General features: G+C 47.5%; 1 protein-coding gene across 2 annotated transcripts in view; it reads right to left on the bottom strand.

The window, feature by feature from the left end:
* Positions 1-10523: 10523 nt before the first annotated feature.
* Positions 10524-17196, bottom strand: part of LOC121433996 (protein bicaudal D homolog 2) — a 48085-nt gene continuing 41412 nt past the window's right edge. The window contains exons 6-8 of one of the 2 annotated variants that reach the window (XM_041632714.1): positions 16249-16400; positions 14268-14478; positions 10524-12578 (exon numbers count right to left, since the gene is read on the bottom strand). In XM_041632714.1, coding sequence (XP_041488648.1) covers positions 12573-12578; positions 14268-14478; positions 16249-16400 — 369 coding nt within the window. In that variant the 3' untranslated portion in view covers positions 10524-12572. Of the gene's footprint in view, positions 14479-16248; positions 16401-17196 lie in introns of both variants that reach the window. The other variant, XM_041632713.1, reaches the window with a different exon arrangement.

Below are 17196 nucleotides of genomic sequence, written 5' to 3'. Positions count from 1 at the left end.
CAGGGAAAAGATGTCCCTTCGCACTGTCCCACTAAACAACTCAGGGCAGACACCATCCTCAGCCTCTCCCAACATGCAGCGCCAGCAAAGCCACTTACAATGAATGACTCAGTGGCTTCGTGTTGGCCGGCAGTCAGCAGTCTGCAGCCCCAAACTAATTAGGAGACAGTTAACCCAGTCTGGCCTGGTGACGCATGCCTGCAATCTCAACTCTGGAAGGTGGAGGCAGGCCAGTCTCAGCTAAATATTGAATTCAAGGCACTCTAGACTACAGGACACCCTGCCTCAACAACAAACAGAAGTATCAGCTCACCCTAGGGTGCGACGTAGTTCTGGCGTTTGGTGACTGAAGACCTGATTACGTATCTCTCTGACAAGAAAAAACAAAAGAGCCCAAACAGTTCACAGTGGATATTAGTTATGTCTCATCTTCCTGTGACCAAATACCCGACAGAAGGCAAGCTGGGGAGGAAAGGCTGATTTCGCTCACAGTCTGAGGCCTGCACTCCAGCATGGGAACAGGCACTTGAGGCCAGACTGCATTTGTAGTCAGGAAGCAGAGAGAAACGAAGGCTAGTGCTTGGCACCCCTCTGTTTGGTTCAGTCCTGGGCCCTATCTCATCGAATGGTGCAACCCAGTCGGTGTGTCTCCCCACTTCAGTTAACGTAATCCAGATCACCCGTCACAGGCATGCCCGAGTCCAAATCCTGTCAGGGTGACCAGCAACATAAACCATCACCTGCTGATGACTAAGAAAATAAGTTCTCTCATACGCTGCTACTTTGGTTCACATTGAGACAGGATCCTGCCGAGTAGCCCTGGCCAGCCTGGAACTTTCAGCAATCCTCCTGCCTCTGCTTCCCACTTGATGGGATTACAGTCATGGACCATCACACCCGGCTCCCTAGACACTGGAAAGACCTAGCTCATTGGGGGCAATCTTTCTGGGAGACGACATGGCAATATTGAAGCAGGACGTGTGAAGGGGCTTGGGAAGTAGTTCAATAGTGGGGCTCTTGCCCGTCCTGCTTACTATGACCAAGGCATTGGGTCTGATCCCTACTACCATAAAAATGAACAAACAAAGCAAGTCAGTAAATGCCTTCTCATAGAACTTATCCTAGACATACTTTTGAATCAAGATAAACCCTACTCCATCCCTAGGCCAGATCTCAACAACCCTGACATTTGGGCTGGAGAATTCTGTTGTGGTTTTTGTAGGATGCTGTGAGGGTTATTTTAATGTGTCACCTTGACTAGGCCATTGGGTGCCTATGAGGGACTTCTGGAGGAGCTAGTGTTTAAACTGTGAGCGACAGATGCTCATCACCACTGAGCCATCTTTCTGAGTCCCCCTTTTCCAATGTCCTACTCTGGCCTTTGTGGGCACCTGCATGCATGCACATGTAGATAAGCAAACAAATACACAAACATAAATATTCAGTGGAAGCTGAGCCAGTGGCACACACCTTTAATCTCAGCACTCAGGAGGCAGAGGCAGATGGATCTCTGTATATTTGAGGACAGCCTGGTCTACACAGCAAGTACCAGACCAGTCAATGCTACATCATGAAATCTTGTTTTAAAAAGCCAAAAATACGTTGAGCAGTGGTGGCACCCTTTAATCCCAGAACTCAGGAGGCAGAGGCAGGTGGGTCACTGTGAGTTCGAGGCCAGCCTGCTCTATAGAGTGAATTCCAGGACAGGTCAGGTCTACACAGAGAAACCCTGTCTTGAAAAACAAAACAAAACAAAACAAAACATAATAAATAAGGCAGAAAGAGATTGAAAAAGATATCCAGTGTCTACCCCTGGCTTCCACGTTCATAAGCACACGACTGCATGTACATAGACACACACTCAAACACAGACATACGCACACGTGCACACATGCACACACTTCCCCTGCATCAGCCCCTTGGTGCTGGGACAGCTTTGTCCTGTTACAGCCATCCCTCTTTCTCTGGCTTTTCTTCAGAGGGTGTAAAGCCAGCTAACAGCCTCTGCAGCTCCTCCGTCCTGGGAAACAAGCTCACTGCCTTTCTTTCTTAGGCTTCTGAAAACCCCAGTGGGGACAAATCAAAGTAGTTGGTGTGGTTATCTAGCACCATTGGCCCTGTGTCAGACAACACTGCTCCACCATGTTGATCGGCTTTGAGCTGGTAGTATAAGGTGGCAGAGGAAACTATTGGCTGCATGGCAGTTGGAAGGAGACAAGAGACAGAATCCCAACTCTAGCACTATAAAGAGATACCCTCAATGGCCTAACTCCCTCCCACTAGGTCCTATATATTTTGTTTGAGACAAGGTTCATGTAGCCAGACTAAACTCAAATTCACTATGTAGTTGAGGACGACCCTGAATTTCCGATTCTCTTGCCACCACCCCCAAGTGCTGGACAGGTGTGCACCACCATGTCCAGTGACTTTGGGCTGGGGACTGAACCCAAAGCTCCATGCATGCTAGGCAAGCGAGTCACATGTCTTGGTCCCTGGTCCCACCTTTTAAAGGTTTAATCTCCCAATAAAGGCTACCAAGTTTTTAACAAGGGCTTCGAAATGACAAAGCTCAGACTCTTCAAGTGAGGCTTATTCCATCCCCATCTGCATCCCAAGGCATGCAAGGCAGACCCGGCCAGTCACAGTTCACTCTAGTCACAGTGAGACACAGAATGGCTATGCAACTTTAGGCCTGGACCCTCGTATCGCCATTACCTCTCAATTGTCCTTTTTTTTTCTATTCCTTGTCTTTGAATTATCACGAGTGTCCCTCACAAGGAGGATGCTTCTGTAACGGGCTGAGTCGTCAGGATTCTTCTTGCTGCTTCCTGTGACTTGGAACAGTCCACGTGTTGACACCTGCAGGACTGGTGTCACCACAATAACCACTGGGGACACATCAAATGACTCAGAATCCTCTCACGAGACCACAGTTCACAAAGGCTCCACACCTTGGAGACTTTGGGGGAACATACATCAAACCATAGCAGCCATAATTGAACAAGCCCCTCTCGATGCCTAGGCCTTCCTTCCACAGCTCAGACTCGTCACAATGCATCATCAGAGAAGCCAGTTTTCAGTGGTCTAAACCAGAAGCACTATAACAGGAATAGAGGAAACCCAGGGTCTTCCCTTAATGTAAAGCCAGCACTGAGTCAAGCTGTGGAAACCAGTCAGCACCCCAGGTCAAAATAAGACCGAGGAGGAAGCTGGATCCTGGGGCTCCTGAGAGAAATGACAATGACCTGGACTGTGAGAAGCAGTGGGCTGCAGCACGGGAAGAAAATGCCCACCCCGACACTCCTTCTCAAAGCCACTGCTGTGGAGGGTCCAATCTGAGGGCCAGGGAGGAGCATCAGCCTGCAGCTGGAGCTGGAGGAGACCTCCATCCTGTCTCCAGCTTCTCAGGCTCCAACTAGCAAGCTTTAGAATGCAGTAACAGGTCTTGAAACCCAATTGGTACAGTGTTTTCTGGGGTCATTTTAGACCTTGAGCATTTCATACAGACACATCACAGCATGCTCCCATGTCCATCAGCTAGCTAATAAGCAAGTGGGTTTTTCTTTTGTGGTTATTATCACCAATGATGGTATAATCATCCATGTCTAAGTCTTTGAGTAGACTTTCTATTGATCCGGGGTAGAATTCTAAGGGTAAGCTAAGCATGGGGATGCACATCTATAATCTCATTATTCAGAATACAGAGGCAGGTGGATGACCATGAGTTCCAGGTCAGCCTGAGCTGTAAATAGAAGAATGTATCTCAAAAAAGAAAAAAAAAAAGAAAGAAAAAGGCTGGGCGGTGGTGGTACATGCCTTTAATCCCAGCACTCAGGAGGCAGAAGCAGGCAGATCTCTGTGAGTTCAAGGCCAGCCTGGTATACTAGAGCTAGTTCCAGGACAGGTTCCAAAGCTACAGCAAAACCCTGTCTCAAAAACAAAACAAAGAAAGAGAAAGAGAGAGAGAGAGAGAGAGAGAGAGAGAGAGAGAGAGAGAAAGCCTAGCTAGCCACAACAGCCTGTGCCTAAAATCTCAACACTGGGGAGGATCAGGAGTTAAAGGTCACCTTGGCTACACAGAGTTAGAGACCAGCAGGAGCTACTTTAGAACCTGTTTCAAAGCAAAAAAATTCTAGGGACAGAAATCTGTGTCTTTTTATTGTGTATACTGTGTGTATGCATGACAAATGTATATGGTAGATGGGTGTGTGTGCCACACTGTACCTGGGGGGGGGGTCCAAAGACAACTTTGTGTATTTATGTGTGTTGTATATATACGTGGATAGTAATGGTACGTGGTGCATGTATGTGGTGTGTATGTGTGTGGTATGGTAATGAACTGTGTTTGGCTTCGCTAATGAGATGTAGGTGCTTATTAGCCATTCACTCATGCTTTGTTCTCATTTGCATTTCCTTTCTGAAATATCTATTTGAGCATTTCACCCAACTTGAGAGACCTTGATCAACCAAATGGACGAAGTTCAGGCAGATGATCTATAAAAATGGAACTTTGACCCCATCCATAATGACCTATACAGGAAGACAAGTCCCTTATCTATATAAACCAGGCAAGGAGGGCAGCCTGCGTGGGCAGACTTGCAGGAAGTCAGATGCTATCTCTAGGGACTCCTGGGAAGCTAAATATTAACCTCTGGAACAATTGGTCCCAAACACCAGGAACCTGATCAATAACTGACAGAGCGTTTGTTCTGCTTCCAACTGAGAACCAACCAGAAGCCAAATATGCTCTCCTCTCTAGTCCTGGAGCTGGCCCCTGCTGGCCAGCCTCCCCAGCAGCCCCCAGAAATGCATCTTCCTCACCTGAAGCTTCCTCCTCTCCTTTTACCTTTGAGTCTTGGTTAAATGCACAGCCCATTGCACCAGGAGTAGGCTCTGAGCCACATACCTTGGCGGTCTTCATCCATTTGAACACCTGTCATCTTACTGTGTCGCTATAAGAGTACTTGGGGGTGGGGCACAAATGCTACGAAGCCCAATGACCTAAGTTGAGTTTCCAGGACCCACACAGGACAGAACCCCACAATGTACACCGCCCACCCACACACGTTTAGAAGGGAGGAGTGCTTTGGGCTCAGGAGTGCGGCTCAGTAGGTAGAAGGCTTGCAGTATGGAGCCCTGGGTTCAGTCCCCAGCACTACATAAAACAGTGAGATGAAGCATGCCTGTATCCCAGGACTCAGAAGGTGGAGCAGGAGGAGCGGATTCCAGTTCCAGAACACCCCGGACTACATGAGACTGTCTCGAAAAAGCAAAATAAAGACAGAAATGGTGCTATATATATATTGGAATACTACTCATCTATTCAATTATCAGATATACAAAATAATATTTTTTTAGCAATTGCTTTGTCTTCTCAGTAGTTTCCTTAAAAAAAAAAAAAACTTTTTAAAAATTTTAAATTTATACCAGGCAGTGGTGGCGCACACCTTTAATCCCAGCACTCAGGAGGCAGAGGCAGGCGGATCTTTGCTATACAATCCGTGAGCTATAATAATCTAACAGGCCACTGCTATTATTATTTTGGGCACTCTTCAATCCATCGAGAAAGGATTTTCTTTCCCAAACCTTCGTTTAAGGCTGTTGAGGTGGCTGGCAAACCTGATGGTCTGAGTTTGCTTCTTGAGACAGGAGTTATCCTATGACGTCACAAGTGCCCCATAACGCGTGCTCTCACACACAAAATAGATGTAAAAAAATCAAGTAAAAGGCAACCTTTTCCTCCTACAGTGCTTCCCTTTCTTTGAAGTTGCAAGTTTTAGAGTTATGCCATTCTTATTTTATTTTAAATAACATTTTTGTGGTACTGGGGGCTCAACCCAAGGCCTTCCACACAACAGGTAAACATTCTGCCACTGAGCATATCCCCAACACCAACCCCAAAATTAAAAACCACATCAAGAAAATCAGTTGATAGAGCCGGAGGGACGGCTCAGTGGTTAAGAGTGCTTGCTCATTACTCTTGTAGAGAACCCAGGTTTGGTTTGCAGCAAGACGGCCATAACTTCAGATCCAGGTGATCCAATATCCTCTCTAGACTCCGACCTGCACACAAGTATACACACACACACACACACACACACACACTAAAATAATCAAAAAACAATTAAAAAAATATTTTTAAAGGAGCTGGAGATGGGTCAGTGGTTGAGAGCACCAATAGCTCTTGCAGAGGACCCAGGTTCATTTCCCAACAGCGACATGGCAGCTCACAACTGACTATAACTCCAGTTCCAGGGGATCTGATGCCCTCTTCTGGCCTCTGTGGGAACTACATGCATGATTACAGCAGACAAAATGCCCATACAGTTTTAAAAAAAAGGCTATATATATATATATATATTATAATAATATATAATTAAATATAAATTAAATATAATTTTATAAATATAAATTAAATATATATATTAAAGAAAAAATTTATTTAATAGAAACTTAACTTGTATTGCCCATCTCTTCTTGTGAGAGACTGGGAGACTGTATTCTAGGAATGGGTTCGTTTCATCCATTACAGAACTTGCGGGCAGACTGTGGAATTCTCTTGTCCTTTGGATGTCCATGGGAACAGTAATGCTGTCTCCTCTTTCATTTCTAACACCACTACTGTGTATTTTCTTTTCTTTTCTTTTTTTTTGGTTTTTCAAGACAGGGTTTCTCTGTGGTTTTTGGAGCCTGTCCTGGAACTAGCTCTTGTAGACCAGGCTGGTCTCAAACTCAGAGATCCGCCTGCCTCTGCCTCCCAAGTGCTGGGATTAAAGGCGTGCGCCACCACCGCCTGGCTACTGTGTATTTTCTTACCTGCCTGCCCTTAATTAACTTGATTAGATGCTTCCTTCCTCCCTTTAAAAAGTATTTTCAAAGAACCAGCTCTTTTGGTCATTTTCTGTCCCAGTTTCCTATTTCCTATCCCACTGACCTTTGGCTATTTTTCCCCTTCACGGCTTGCTTTAACATCTTAACAAAATGTGTTAAGATGTATTTTCAACTTCATTTAGTTCAATACAGTTTTACATTCTGTGGAGACTTGTTTTGCTCTTGTGCTCTGCGGAAGGGCTGTTTCATCTCCAAATATGGCTGGGCACTTCCCAGCTTTTTTCTGTTAATTATCTCTAGTTTAACTCCTTGTGGACTGAAAACACACACCATATAATTCTCTTCTCACAATCTGAGGTGTACCTTGGGGCCAGGATTGCCTATCTTTGGTGTACATTCCACGTTTCTTCAGAAAACTCAATTTTCTGATGTCAACTACCTCAGGCTGACTGGGGGCGTGGAGCTAAACTACATACATCTGCACTGACTTTCTGCTGAACTCCTGTGCTGTGCTGTGCTGCATGCGTGTGTGCATGCACGCAGTGGGTCAGATCCAGAGTCCTTGTGCATGCTAGGCAAGTGCTCTGCCTCTAAGCTGCATTCCCCAGCTCCTGAGTTTTCCGAGACAAGGACCTGACATTGGCCTGAAACTGTGTAGCCCAGGGGCCTAGAACTCATAATCCTCCTGCCTCTGCCCCCTCTGTGCTGGGATTGCAGATGTGGTCCATGACTGATGCCTGGATCTGGCCATTTCCTGCCTAAGGCTCTCTGTGTCATACGGGATTCATGTATTTTCCCTTGAAAGTTCTAAGAGTTTTTTCAAGTGTTTTTGGTGTTCTATTGTTAAGTAGACAATATGCCAAGGATTGTTATGTCTTCTTGTAGGACTGAAACCACTTTTTGATTTTTGACAGAGTCTCCACTTCAGGCTGATCTTGACTTGCTGAGGGTGTTTTTCCATTAGTGAGAGTTCCACTTTCATGACCTATACCTCCCATCTGCCATCTCCTACTACCAACACACTGGAAATTAGTACCAACATAGATATTGTAGGGGGATAAGAATGTTTGGACTCTGGCATTCCACTGAACTCAAGTTTACGAGTATCTTACATGCAAGGTCTACTCACTCCACGTTAGGAACCTCCAAACAGTTAGGATATTCCAGTACCAACTCAGAAATCTACAGCCATTAGGTCAGTTCTGCCTCATTCATTCAGCAAACTGCTCTGCGGTTGTGAATCAAACAGGCTGTTTGTTTGCTTTTGTTTTTTCAAGGCAGGGTTTCTCTGTTTAACAGCTCTAGCTATCCTGGAACTCCCTTTGTAGAACAGGCTGATCCCAAACTCACAGAGAGCCACCTGTCTCTGCCTTCCAATTGCTGGGATTTAAAGGAGTGCATCACCACAACCCAGCTCTCAAACAGGTTCTTGCCCCCACAATTATGTCTGGGAAGTGAGGCAAGAAAAGATACCTCCCATAGCCGGGCGGTGGTGGCACACGCCTTTAATCCCAGCACTTGGGAGGCAGAGGCAGGCGGATCTCTGTGAGTTCGAGACCAGCCTGGTCTACAGAGCTAGTTCCAGGACAGGCTCCAAAACCACAGAGAAACCCTGTCTCGAAAAACAAAAAAACAAAAACAAAAAAAAAAAAACAAAAAAAAAATAGCTCCCATGATTCCAAATGAAAGGAATGGGGTATGGGCATCACGAGTGGCAGGAACCAGGAAAGTGTGAAACCCAATGGGACAAACAGTAACAGATCCTAACGTTTCAGATCATCTTGGGATGAGCACTCTGCCCTCGAGGCCACAGAGGTGACAGCAGCATCTTCAGGAAGCACTGGGGTTTGGCACAGTGTCCTCACCTTCACAGGAGCACCGTGCCCAAGCCAGCAGTGCAGATTTTCACGGGAATCAGTCAATAGCATCTTTATCAGGCAAGTCCTGGGGCAGCTCCACTCCTGTGGATCGAAGGATGACCTACCCTAGCACAGTCCTCTTCCTGAGCCTCATGGCTCACAGCAGCACCCCCACAGCTGACCCGTTCTTTCTGAACCATCTCTTCTTCAGTACTGCATTTATCATAAGTAGTCCCAAGGGACCGGCACCACGAATACTTTGATTAAAACAGCAGTGGCCAAATACCCAACTTGATCACCAACTCAGCCAAATCCTTTGCCAGTTCCTGCCAGTGCAGCCCTATTTTTAGTTTCTTTTAAGGTTTATTTTAATCTTACTTGCATATATGTGTGGGTACCTGCAGAGACAAGAAGGGGTGGTTAGGTACCGTGGTACTGGAGTTACTGGCAATTGTGAACCAAACTCGGGCCCTCTGAAAGAGTAGTAAGTGCTCTTAACTGCAGAGTTATTTCTCCAGCCCCCTTTCTCTGGTATCTAATAATACGTTTCTCATTTCCACCTGAGGCTTCTGCATACCGAACTGTCTTTCCAACTTTTGGTGCAGTTGTCTCATATGGGTCTTAAAAACTGTTTTTTGTCCAGTACCTCACCTTTCACCTTGTTGTTGGGATGGAACGACGATTTTTAAGCCCCTTCTGTACCAGACTGCTGGAATATTTCTATTACCAATTCAATTTCTTCTCAGATATCTACTGATCATTTCTTAAAGAGGCAAGCTAAAGTGTGTCAACCTTTTTTAAACTTCTTGCCCTTTTCCCTCTTTTTTCAAAGAATTTTTAGGTCTGTTGATTTTTCCCTTTTAAAATCATACTTATTTATGTGTGTGCACATGAATGCATGCATTCAAATCTCAATGCACCCGTGGAGCCAGACGGCAGCCTGAGTTGGTTCTCCCCTTCTGCAACCTGAACCTAGGTCTTCTGGTGTGTCAGCAAGCACCTTTTACCCACGAAGCCATCTTGCTGGCCTGACTGATTTGTATCATTCTAATCTTTTTCTAAATTGTGTATGTGTGTGTATGTGTGCATGCTTGCATACATGCTCGTGGAGACCAGAAGGCCTTGAATTCCTGGAGCAGTATTAAGCTGTTATAAGCTTCTTGATGTAGGTGCTGGGAACTGAACTAGGGTCAAGCACACTATGCCCTCCTAACTTCTAAGCAGTTCTTTCCTTCTTGGTTACCTAGAGGGCTGAAGAATGGAGGCTTCCGAGGGGCAGGGAAATGCTCGCAGTCGGAAGCTTCTGGAGTAGACCCTGAGTAGGTGAGATTGCCAGAAGTGGAGGTGACCAGAGAGCACCGTGGTATGGTATCTACTGTCCAAGGAGTTAAGACAGTTTCATGTTCTCACTCCAACACACTCGTTGTATCTCTGTACACGCTCCTACAGTTAAATACAGTATTATATTGACAAATGAATCCCCCTTGTCCCTAGATCTATTTATTCCCAGGTTTCAAGCAAGACTTTAGCCAGCACAGGTTTCCATGCCTCTGACCCACTGCTTCCTCAACAGGAAATGCAGGTTGCTCATGGGCATGAGTTCTGTAACAGAGCAGTGAGTTCCGGCCACCTTGCTGCTGGTCTTCATACTGACTGATGTGGGCAACCCTGGAGGCACATCCTGTATCCAGAGAATGGAGCCCAGCTTGTTTCTGGCCCCCACCCCCAGTGCCCTCCAACAGGACGGCAGTATGAGGTCCCAGACTCACTGGACACACTGGAAGCAGTCACCTGGCGCAGGAGTAAAAGCAATCACAGAGGGCAAACATGTGCTTCATTTTTTTTTATTATTCTTTATTGGTCCTACCAATGTGACTCTTTACCCAGGCCCACTTTTCCTATGTGCGCTGGCCGTGGAGACGTTCCTGCCACACAACTGCTAGTTTCTCCCTCCTATGCCTTTTCCTCGCTTAGCCTCATTTTCTCAGAAACTGAAGGCATCTGCTTATTATTATTTGCTTTGGGTCTGTGTAAAGGTTCCTTGGCAGGAGAACATGCATATGACTTTTAAAATAAAGACCAACATTCTGACACTAAGGTAACACACAGAAAAAATACAGTACTTAGACATCATTGCAAATAAATACCCCATACAGATGATGTTATCTCAAATGTAACAATATTTGTATGAATCAACACTGTAACAGAAGGCAAAGAGTCCCAACAACTAGGAATAAGAAATGCTCATTCCAGGAAACAGAATTCTTCAATTCCTAACAATTTATATTATTATAATTTGTCCCTTTTTTGGAGGCCAGAGGACAATTTCTCTTCCTCCACTAGTACCAATTTGACCACACCCTGAATCTCACTTAGCAAGCAGTTTGCTAAGGAGTTTAGTGACTTCTGTTTCCTGAAATTAACAGTGATTAGTTACACCAAGCAAGAGAAGCTAGAATGTCTTGTTTTCACATTTGCAAAGAATACTATGGCTAACCCTCTTCCCTACTCACAGGCCAACTGCGCCGGCTCTCCTGACGCCCTCAGCCCTTCACAAACGTGATGTTTGCACAGCTTGCTTAGCTTGTCCCATGAAGTCCATTTGGTTCCCAAAGCACACTCCAGGTTTTCTGTTTGTTTTGTTTCTAAGCCCCTGAATTTGCATGTGAAGAATTACTGACTAACAGAATTTTGCACAATCACTGTTCTCTTTCCCTCAATGCAGATGCCCAGGTACGAAGTAAGCCAGATACCCCCTCCTACCTGTTGGTCCACACTGGCCTTCAGCATTCCCAACTAGCTCTCCGCTGCCCATTGTAGAGAACTTCCTTGGCTGGGACACCTCCCGTAACTGATGAAGGCACTACTGGCAATGGTTACTAACAAAAAGGTGTTGAAATAGAACACCCTAAAAATCGACAACTGTAGAATTTTCTAAGTGTACCACAATTTGGCACAACAACCAGAATAACAAAACAATTCCAATTTGGAATTTCACTGGTGCAGTTGTATAAAATTCTGTTAGTCAGTCATGCTTCACAATGTCCTAAAACCCAGAAAATTCTGGAATTTGTAGGTAATACTACTCATTCAATAATTTATGCTTTCAAGTGCCTATTACTGTTTTAACCAGAGCAAAGGTCAAGTTTTCTTCTTGTTACGTTGAACTATTCCTAAGAATAATAATAATACAATATGAAAAACCCCAGAATTGGAATACCCTGGATTTCTTAATGAACATGGCATTTAAAATCTGTAACTTCAAACATGAACCACAATGCCGTGTCCTCTACAGGCTGTTGAACCACAGCGTGGATACACTAGCCAGCTCCTTGCCGGGTCGAAGCCTCACCTGCAGTCCAGCTACACACACTATGGAGCACAGCTCTGCCTCGTGTCGACCCAGATCAACACGCCTGAGCTAGGACGGACAGCTACAGGACCACGAGCACAGACCACGGCATCGGAGACCATCTCTACGCAAGGAATTAAGGAAGCAAATATAATATCAAAATATCAAAAGTGCACAGGTTGATCGGATAAAAAAGGAGCATGTGTAATAAGGAGCCCCCCATGGCAGGCTGTCCAGCAGGCCCCTAGGGAGCCTGACCGTGGTTGTGGAAGCAGGTTCTTCGGCCGTACACAGGCCTTTCCAAGCAGCAGCTCACAGCATTCTCAACAGTAAAGCTTTTTTTTTTTTTTCCTTAAAACTCCCATTAAAAACTTGGGGAATGCTATTTGAAAAGAATTACAGTGGCATATCCAAACATCTCTAAGTGGACTTTAGGCTGCCCTTCCTTCCTCTGCATAGGCCATGGGAGGGGAGAGGGGAGGGGGCTGCAGTGTGACAGGGCCGGTGGCCACATCCTCCCAGCAGCTACTCTACAGCTGAAAACAGGAGAAAATAAGACAGCATTAGAAACCAGTCACTTGCCACTTCCATACCACTTAACGCTAAAGCTCTTGTTCTGGGAGTGAGCGAGCAAATTAGTCGGCAGGAGGCCTGCGTGTGTGTTAGGGGATGGGGCTCCAAGTGCCTGCAAAGCCCCAGACGATGGAAGGAGAGCTGTGTCCTGGCCCAAAGAAAAGGAAAAGCAGAAGGTGGGTGGGCATGCGGGCAGCCATTCCCAGGACGGACATGCAAGGGACACATATGGCCTATTCTACCCAGTGCACGACTGCATGGTGCCTAGAATCTGAAGGAGACTGGAACAACCTAGGCACCACACAGAGAGAAGAAAGAGAAAGCTGTTTGAGAGACCACAGGGTCCCATGCTGGGGACCAACGTTGTGTTCCACAGGTGAAATGCTGTGTCCCAAACTGTGAAAGATGCCTGTCCACAGGGTGACAGGCTAGCAGCTGTCACAGAGATGGAAGTCTGGGAGAGAAATACTGAGCAGAGTCCTGCTTCACAGCACACTAAAGCAAACGCTTGATGCCACAGTTCTGCACTGACAGAGCCTCTGGAAAAGGAGCCCCAAATTGCACTGAGAACCACATGACTCTTACCAGCCGGTCCTGAGCACAGCTCCGGGCCCACAGGAAGTCCTTCCAGCACACAGCTGGGCTCTGCTGTGCCAGAGCAACCTGGCAGAGCTCACCAGCACTTCTCCAAACACTGCTTCTTTGGGTCTGACAACTTCCAGGAAAAGACCCGAGCATGGGCTATGGGTCTCCAGGTACCAAAGAACAGGCTGCACCAAGGACCAGGGTCTGGCCAGGCACTTGGAACACTTTTTCATTAAAAAAAGAAAACCTAGGACCTCAGGCCCTGCCAATTTGTCACCTCACAGGGCAGAGCAGCATGCGGATCTCAGAGATGAGACCCTAAGCAGCCAAGCTCTGTTCTCCTGGGCAATGGTTATTTGTGTCTGAAGTGTGAGGGTCTCATGCAGCCTCTGGGGTCAGTTCCCCCTGGGACTGGAGGAAGTTCTGCGCTTCTGTCCTGAATATGGTTCGCAGTGAGATGCTGCAGGAAACACAGGGAACTCTTTCCATGAGACCACGCTGGCCACAGAGAGCTGACCCGGGCTGCTCCTACCACAGAGGCTCGAGTCTCATAGAACTGCTCTCAAGCGCTGACATTAGAAACATGCGAGGAACATGCAAGTTTCAACTCGGGTTCTGCCCATGTGCCCAGGGAAGGACTCTACCTCGGGTTCTCCTAACGGTGCCTGGGGACCCTGGAAAACACTTCACCTCACTGTTCTACCAAAGGTGAGCAGCTCCACCCAGACCTCTGATACGACCACCCCAAAAGACAGCAACTGATACAGGATACCCTTGAGGGGGCTACGGGCGAGAAGCAAAACAAAGCTCAAAGTGTCCTGGTGACAGATGTGTCCCAGTGCTGCCGCTCGCCTAGAATGCTGCCTCCGTGCGTTAGTCACGTTAAGACCGGCCTAGCACTGCTGTCCCACTGCAACTGGGTTAGTTGAGGAGAAGCAGACGTTAGCGGTGTGCAGCGCCCCACAGCCCTAATCACAGTAAATGCTGTGCTTCTCGTTGCAGAACACCTGGTTGGCCAGCCCGGTGCCCTCCGCCCTCTCGCTGGCACAGGCACAGGTGTGACTTACGCTCGGGGTGGCTGGCTTGGCCTTGGGGGTGGCCTTGCTGCGGCCCCTGCGGGTCTGCTCGTGGTCCAGCTCCAGCAGCTCCAGCCGCTGGGTGAGTGCCAGTTTCTGCTGGATGGCCATGCGCAGCAGAGAGTTCAGGGTCTTCTTCTCATCTTCTGCGGCCGCCAGCTGCCGCTGCATCTCATCCAGCTGTGTGATGTACTCATCACATCTGTGGAAACAGCACAGCTGAAAGGCTCAGACAAGGAAAGGCAGGTCCCAAGCACCCCACTCCAGAGTGACTCTCAGATGGAGCTTGAGCCAGGGCTAGGGAGGCTTGTTTGGGTTTCTTTTAGCAAAGGCTCCTTCAGAATAAGGCCATGACCCAAACAGAGTAGCCCTTAACCCTACCCCCAGTTCTGTGTCACTGCGTTTGTTCCTTTGTATGTGTGTTTGGGGAGTGGGCAGAAGGAGTGCAGTGTACTGGCTAGTTTTTATGCCAACCTGACACCAGCTATAGTTATCTGGGAAGAGGGAACCTCAACTGAGAAAATGCCTTCACCATAATGGCCTGTGTGCAAGCCTGTGATGCATTTTCTTAATTAGTGATTGACGTGGGAAGGCCAAGTTCACCATGGGTGGTGCCATCCCTGGGCTGGTGGTCCTAGGAGCTTTAAGAAAGCAGGCTGAGCATGTCAGTAAGAGCTCTCCTCCACGGCCTCTGCCTCGAGTTCCTGCTCTAACTTCCCCAGATGATCAACTACAGACTATGAGATAAAATAAGCACTTTCCTCCCTGCTGTTTTATTACAGCAATAGAAACCCTCTCTAAACCAGGCATGGAGAACACACCTTTAATCTCAACACTTGAGGAGACAGAGGCAGACAGTTCTGTGAGTTCAAGGACAGCCTGGTTTACATAGTGAGTTCTAGGCCATCCAGGGCTACATAGTGAGACCCTGTCTCAAAAAAAAAATAAATAAATAAATTTAGAAAAAATTAAAAAAAATTTCTAAGCCCCAGTGGAGAAAACTTCCAGAGAAATCCTGGAACTCTTCTTGTCTTTGCTGCCCTGGCAGGGGCCTGCTGGGAGGGATGCTAAGACACTGGGAGCACCCAGGTAGAGGAAAGGTGCAGAACCCTGGCCCATCCTGTCGTCCCAACTTAGACCAGCTGGTGGCAGCACCTGACTCTGAAGGGTGATAGGCAGAGGCCTTTCAGCCCTAAGACTGTTCTTTCCCAGCCAGGAAGCCTAGACAACCCTTAAGGGGTTCCCAGGCCACAGAGATCCCTCATGGGAGAGGAAGGAAAGCTGCACACCTCCCAGGCCTAAAGCTCCCTTGGCCCTCCCCTGATAGAAAGGCGGGAAGTGGATGGCAAATAGCTGAGTTGAAACCCCTGACAGTCCTGTCCTAGGAAGAGGAGCTAACAAACTAGTCTGGGCCTTCGTCACCACTGGAACAAAGCTGGAACCAAGAGTGCTATCCCCTATCCCCAAAGCTCACTCCTCTAGGCCCTTTGCTTCTAAGTCTCCTACGCTCAAAGCAATACAAATTGAGCATTCAGGTTCATTAACAGTGAAATCTGAGCTAAGTTTCTGGGGGCCAGAGGAACAGGGAAACAGATGCCTACCTCTGCTGAACGTCTGCCTAAGTGGTATCTACCAGGCCTGGCCCAGACCTGGACACCTGCCTACATGATGCACAGAAGGCTGAGGTGCAGCCAGCCGAGGACCCTGGTGGTGCACAGTCTTTCCATCTCTTTGCTTTCCCTTGTTACCAACTTGAGGCAGGCAAGGAGGGCAGCCCCGCACATGTGATGGGCTGGGCCAAGGGCTGTAATTACCAAACCCTGAGCTGTATGAGGTGCCTGATGGTGCTAAAGCCCGAACCAGCAGGCCTACAGGCTTCAGGAAGAAGACTGAAACCTGTGAGTAAGGGCAACAGGTAGCTCCAGCAGGGGAGAAGCTGCAGGAGAGAGAAGCCCACTAGTGGTGGAGTTACCTGGTGGCAAACATGGCACGCAGGGAGGAGAAGGTGGCTGCATCTTCCTTGAGGGCCTTGAGCTCGTTCCGTAGCTTCATCATGGTCTCGGTCACCATGGCCTTCTCATTCTCATACTTGCTCTTCAGGTTGGCGAGGGCCACCTCAGCTGTCTGGGGACAGAGGTATAAGGTGGTAGGTGAGGTGAAGCTGCTCAAGGGAAGTTCTGAGCTTACAATGGGAACCCTGGGTCCATGGTGGGGCTGCTGCCTGTGAAAAATTTTCTGCATGCAGAGAATTCTCATATGCAGTCTTGGGGACAAAATGATAGCCATGCTTACTGGGGTCCTACCCTCTGATTCTAATTAGCAGGGAAGAATGATGAACCAAAGAGCCTGTCCTGGAGAAGTCACAAAGTTCTGCACCATGCCCCTTGGGGCTTGGGCCATCGCCTTGTTCCTTCAGCATCAGAAACTCTGTAAGGTGGTCAGGAGCAGCTCTGATTAGAGAGCCCTCTAATGCCAACAGTTACTCCACCTTGTCTGGGAGCTCTGAGGAAGGGGACAGCAGGAGACTAAACACAATGGCACAGGCCTGTGGGCCCTGCAACGAGTGGAGGAGGCAGCCTCCCAGTGGGCTCTGGTGCTCCACCTGATGTGGGAGTCCTCCCTGTGTGCTGTGATTACCATTAATGAATAAAGAAACTGCCTTGGCCTGCTGATAGGGCAGAACTTAGGTAGGCAGGGAAAACTGGACTGAACGCTGGGAGAAGAAGGCAGAGTCAGAGGGACGCCATGGAGCTGCCACCAGAGTAAGACATGCCAAAACTTTACTGGTAAGCCACTGCCATGTGGCAATACATAGATTAATAGAGATGGATTAAATTAATATGTAAGAATTAGCCAATAAGAGGCTAGAGCTAATGGGCCAAGCAGTGTTTTAATTAATACAGTTTCTGTGTGGTTATTT

This window comes from Microtus oregoni, unplaced genomic scaffold (assembly GCF_018167655.1).
Source record: "Microtus oregoni isolate MIOR12 unplaced genomic scaffold, Mior012 000042F_ref0000377, whole genome shotgun sequence".
Lineage (NCBI taxonomy): Eukaryota > Metazoa > Chordata > Mammalia > Rodentia > Cricetidae > Microtus > Microtus oregoni.
The sequence above is the reverse complement of the archived record's forward strand: the minus strand, read 5'-3'. Positions and strand labels throughout refer to the sequence as shown.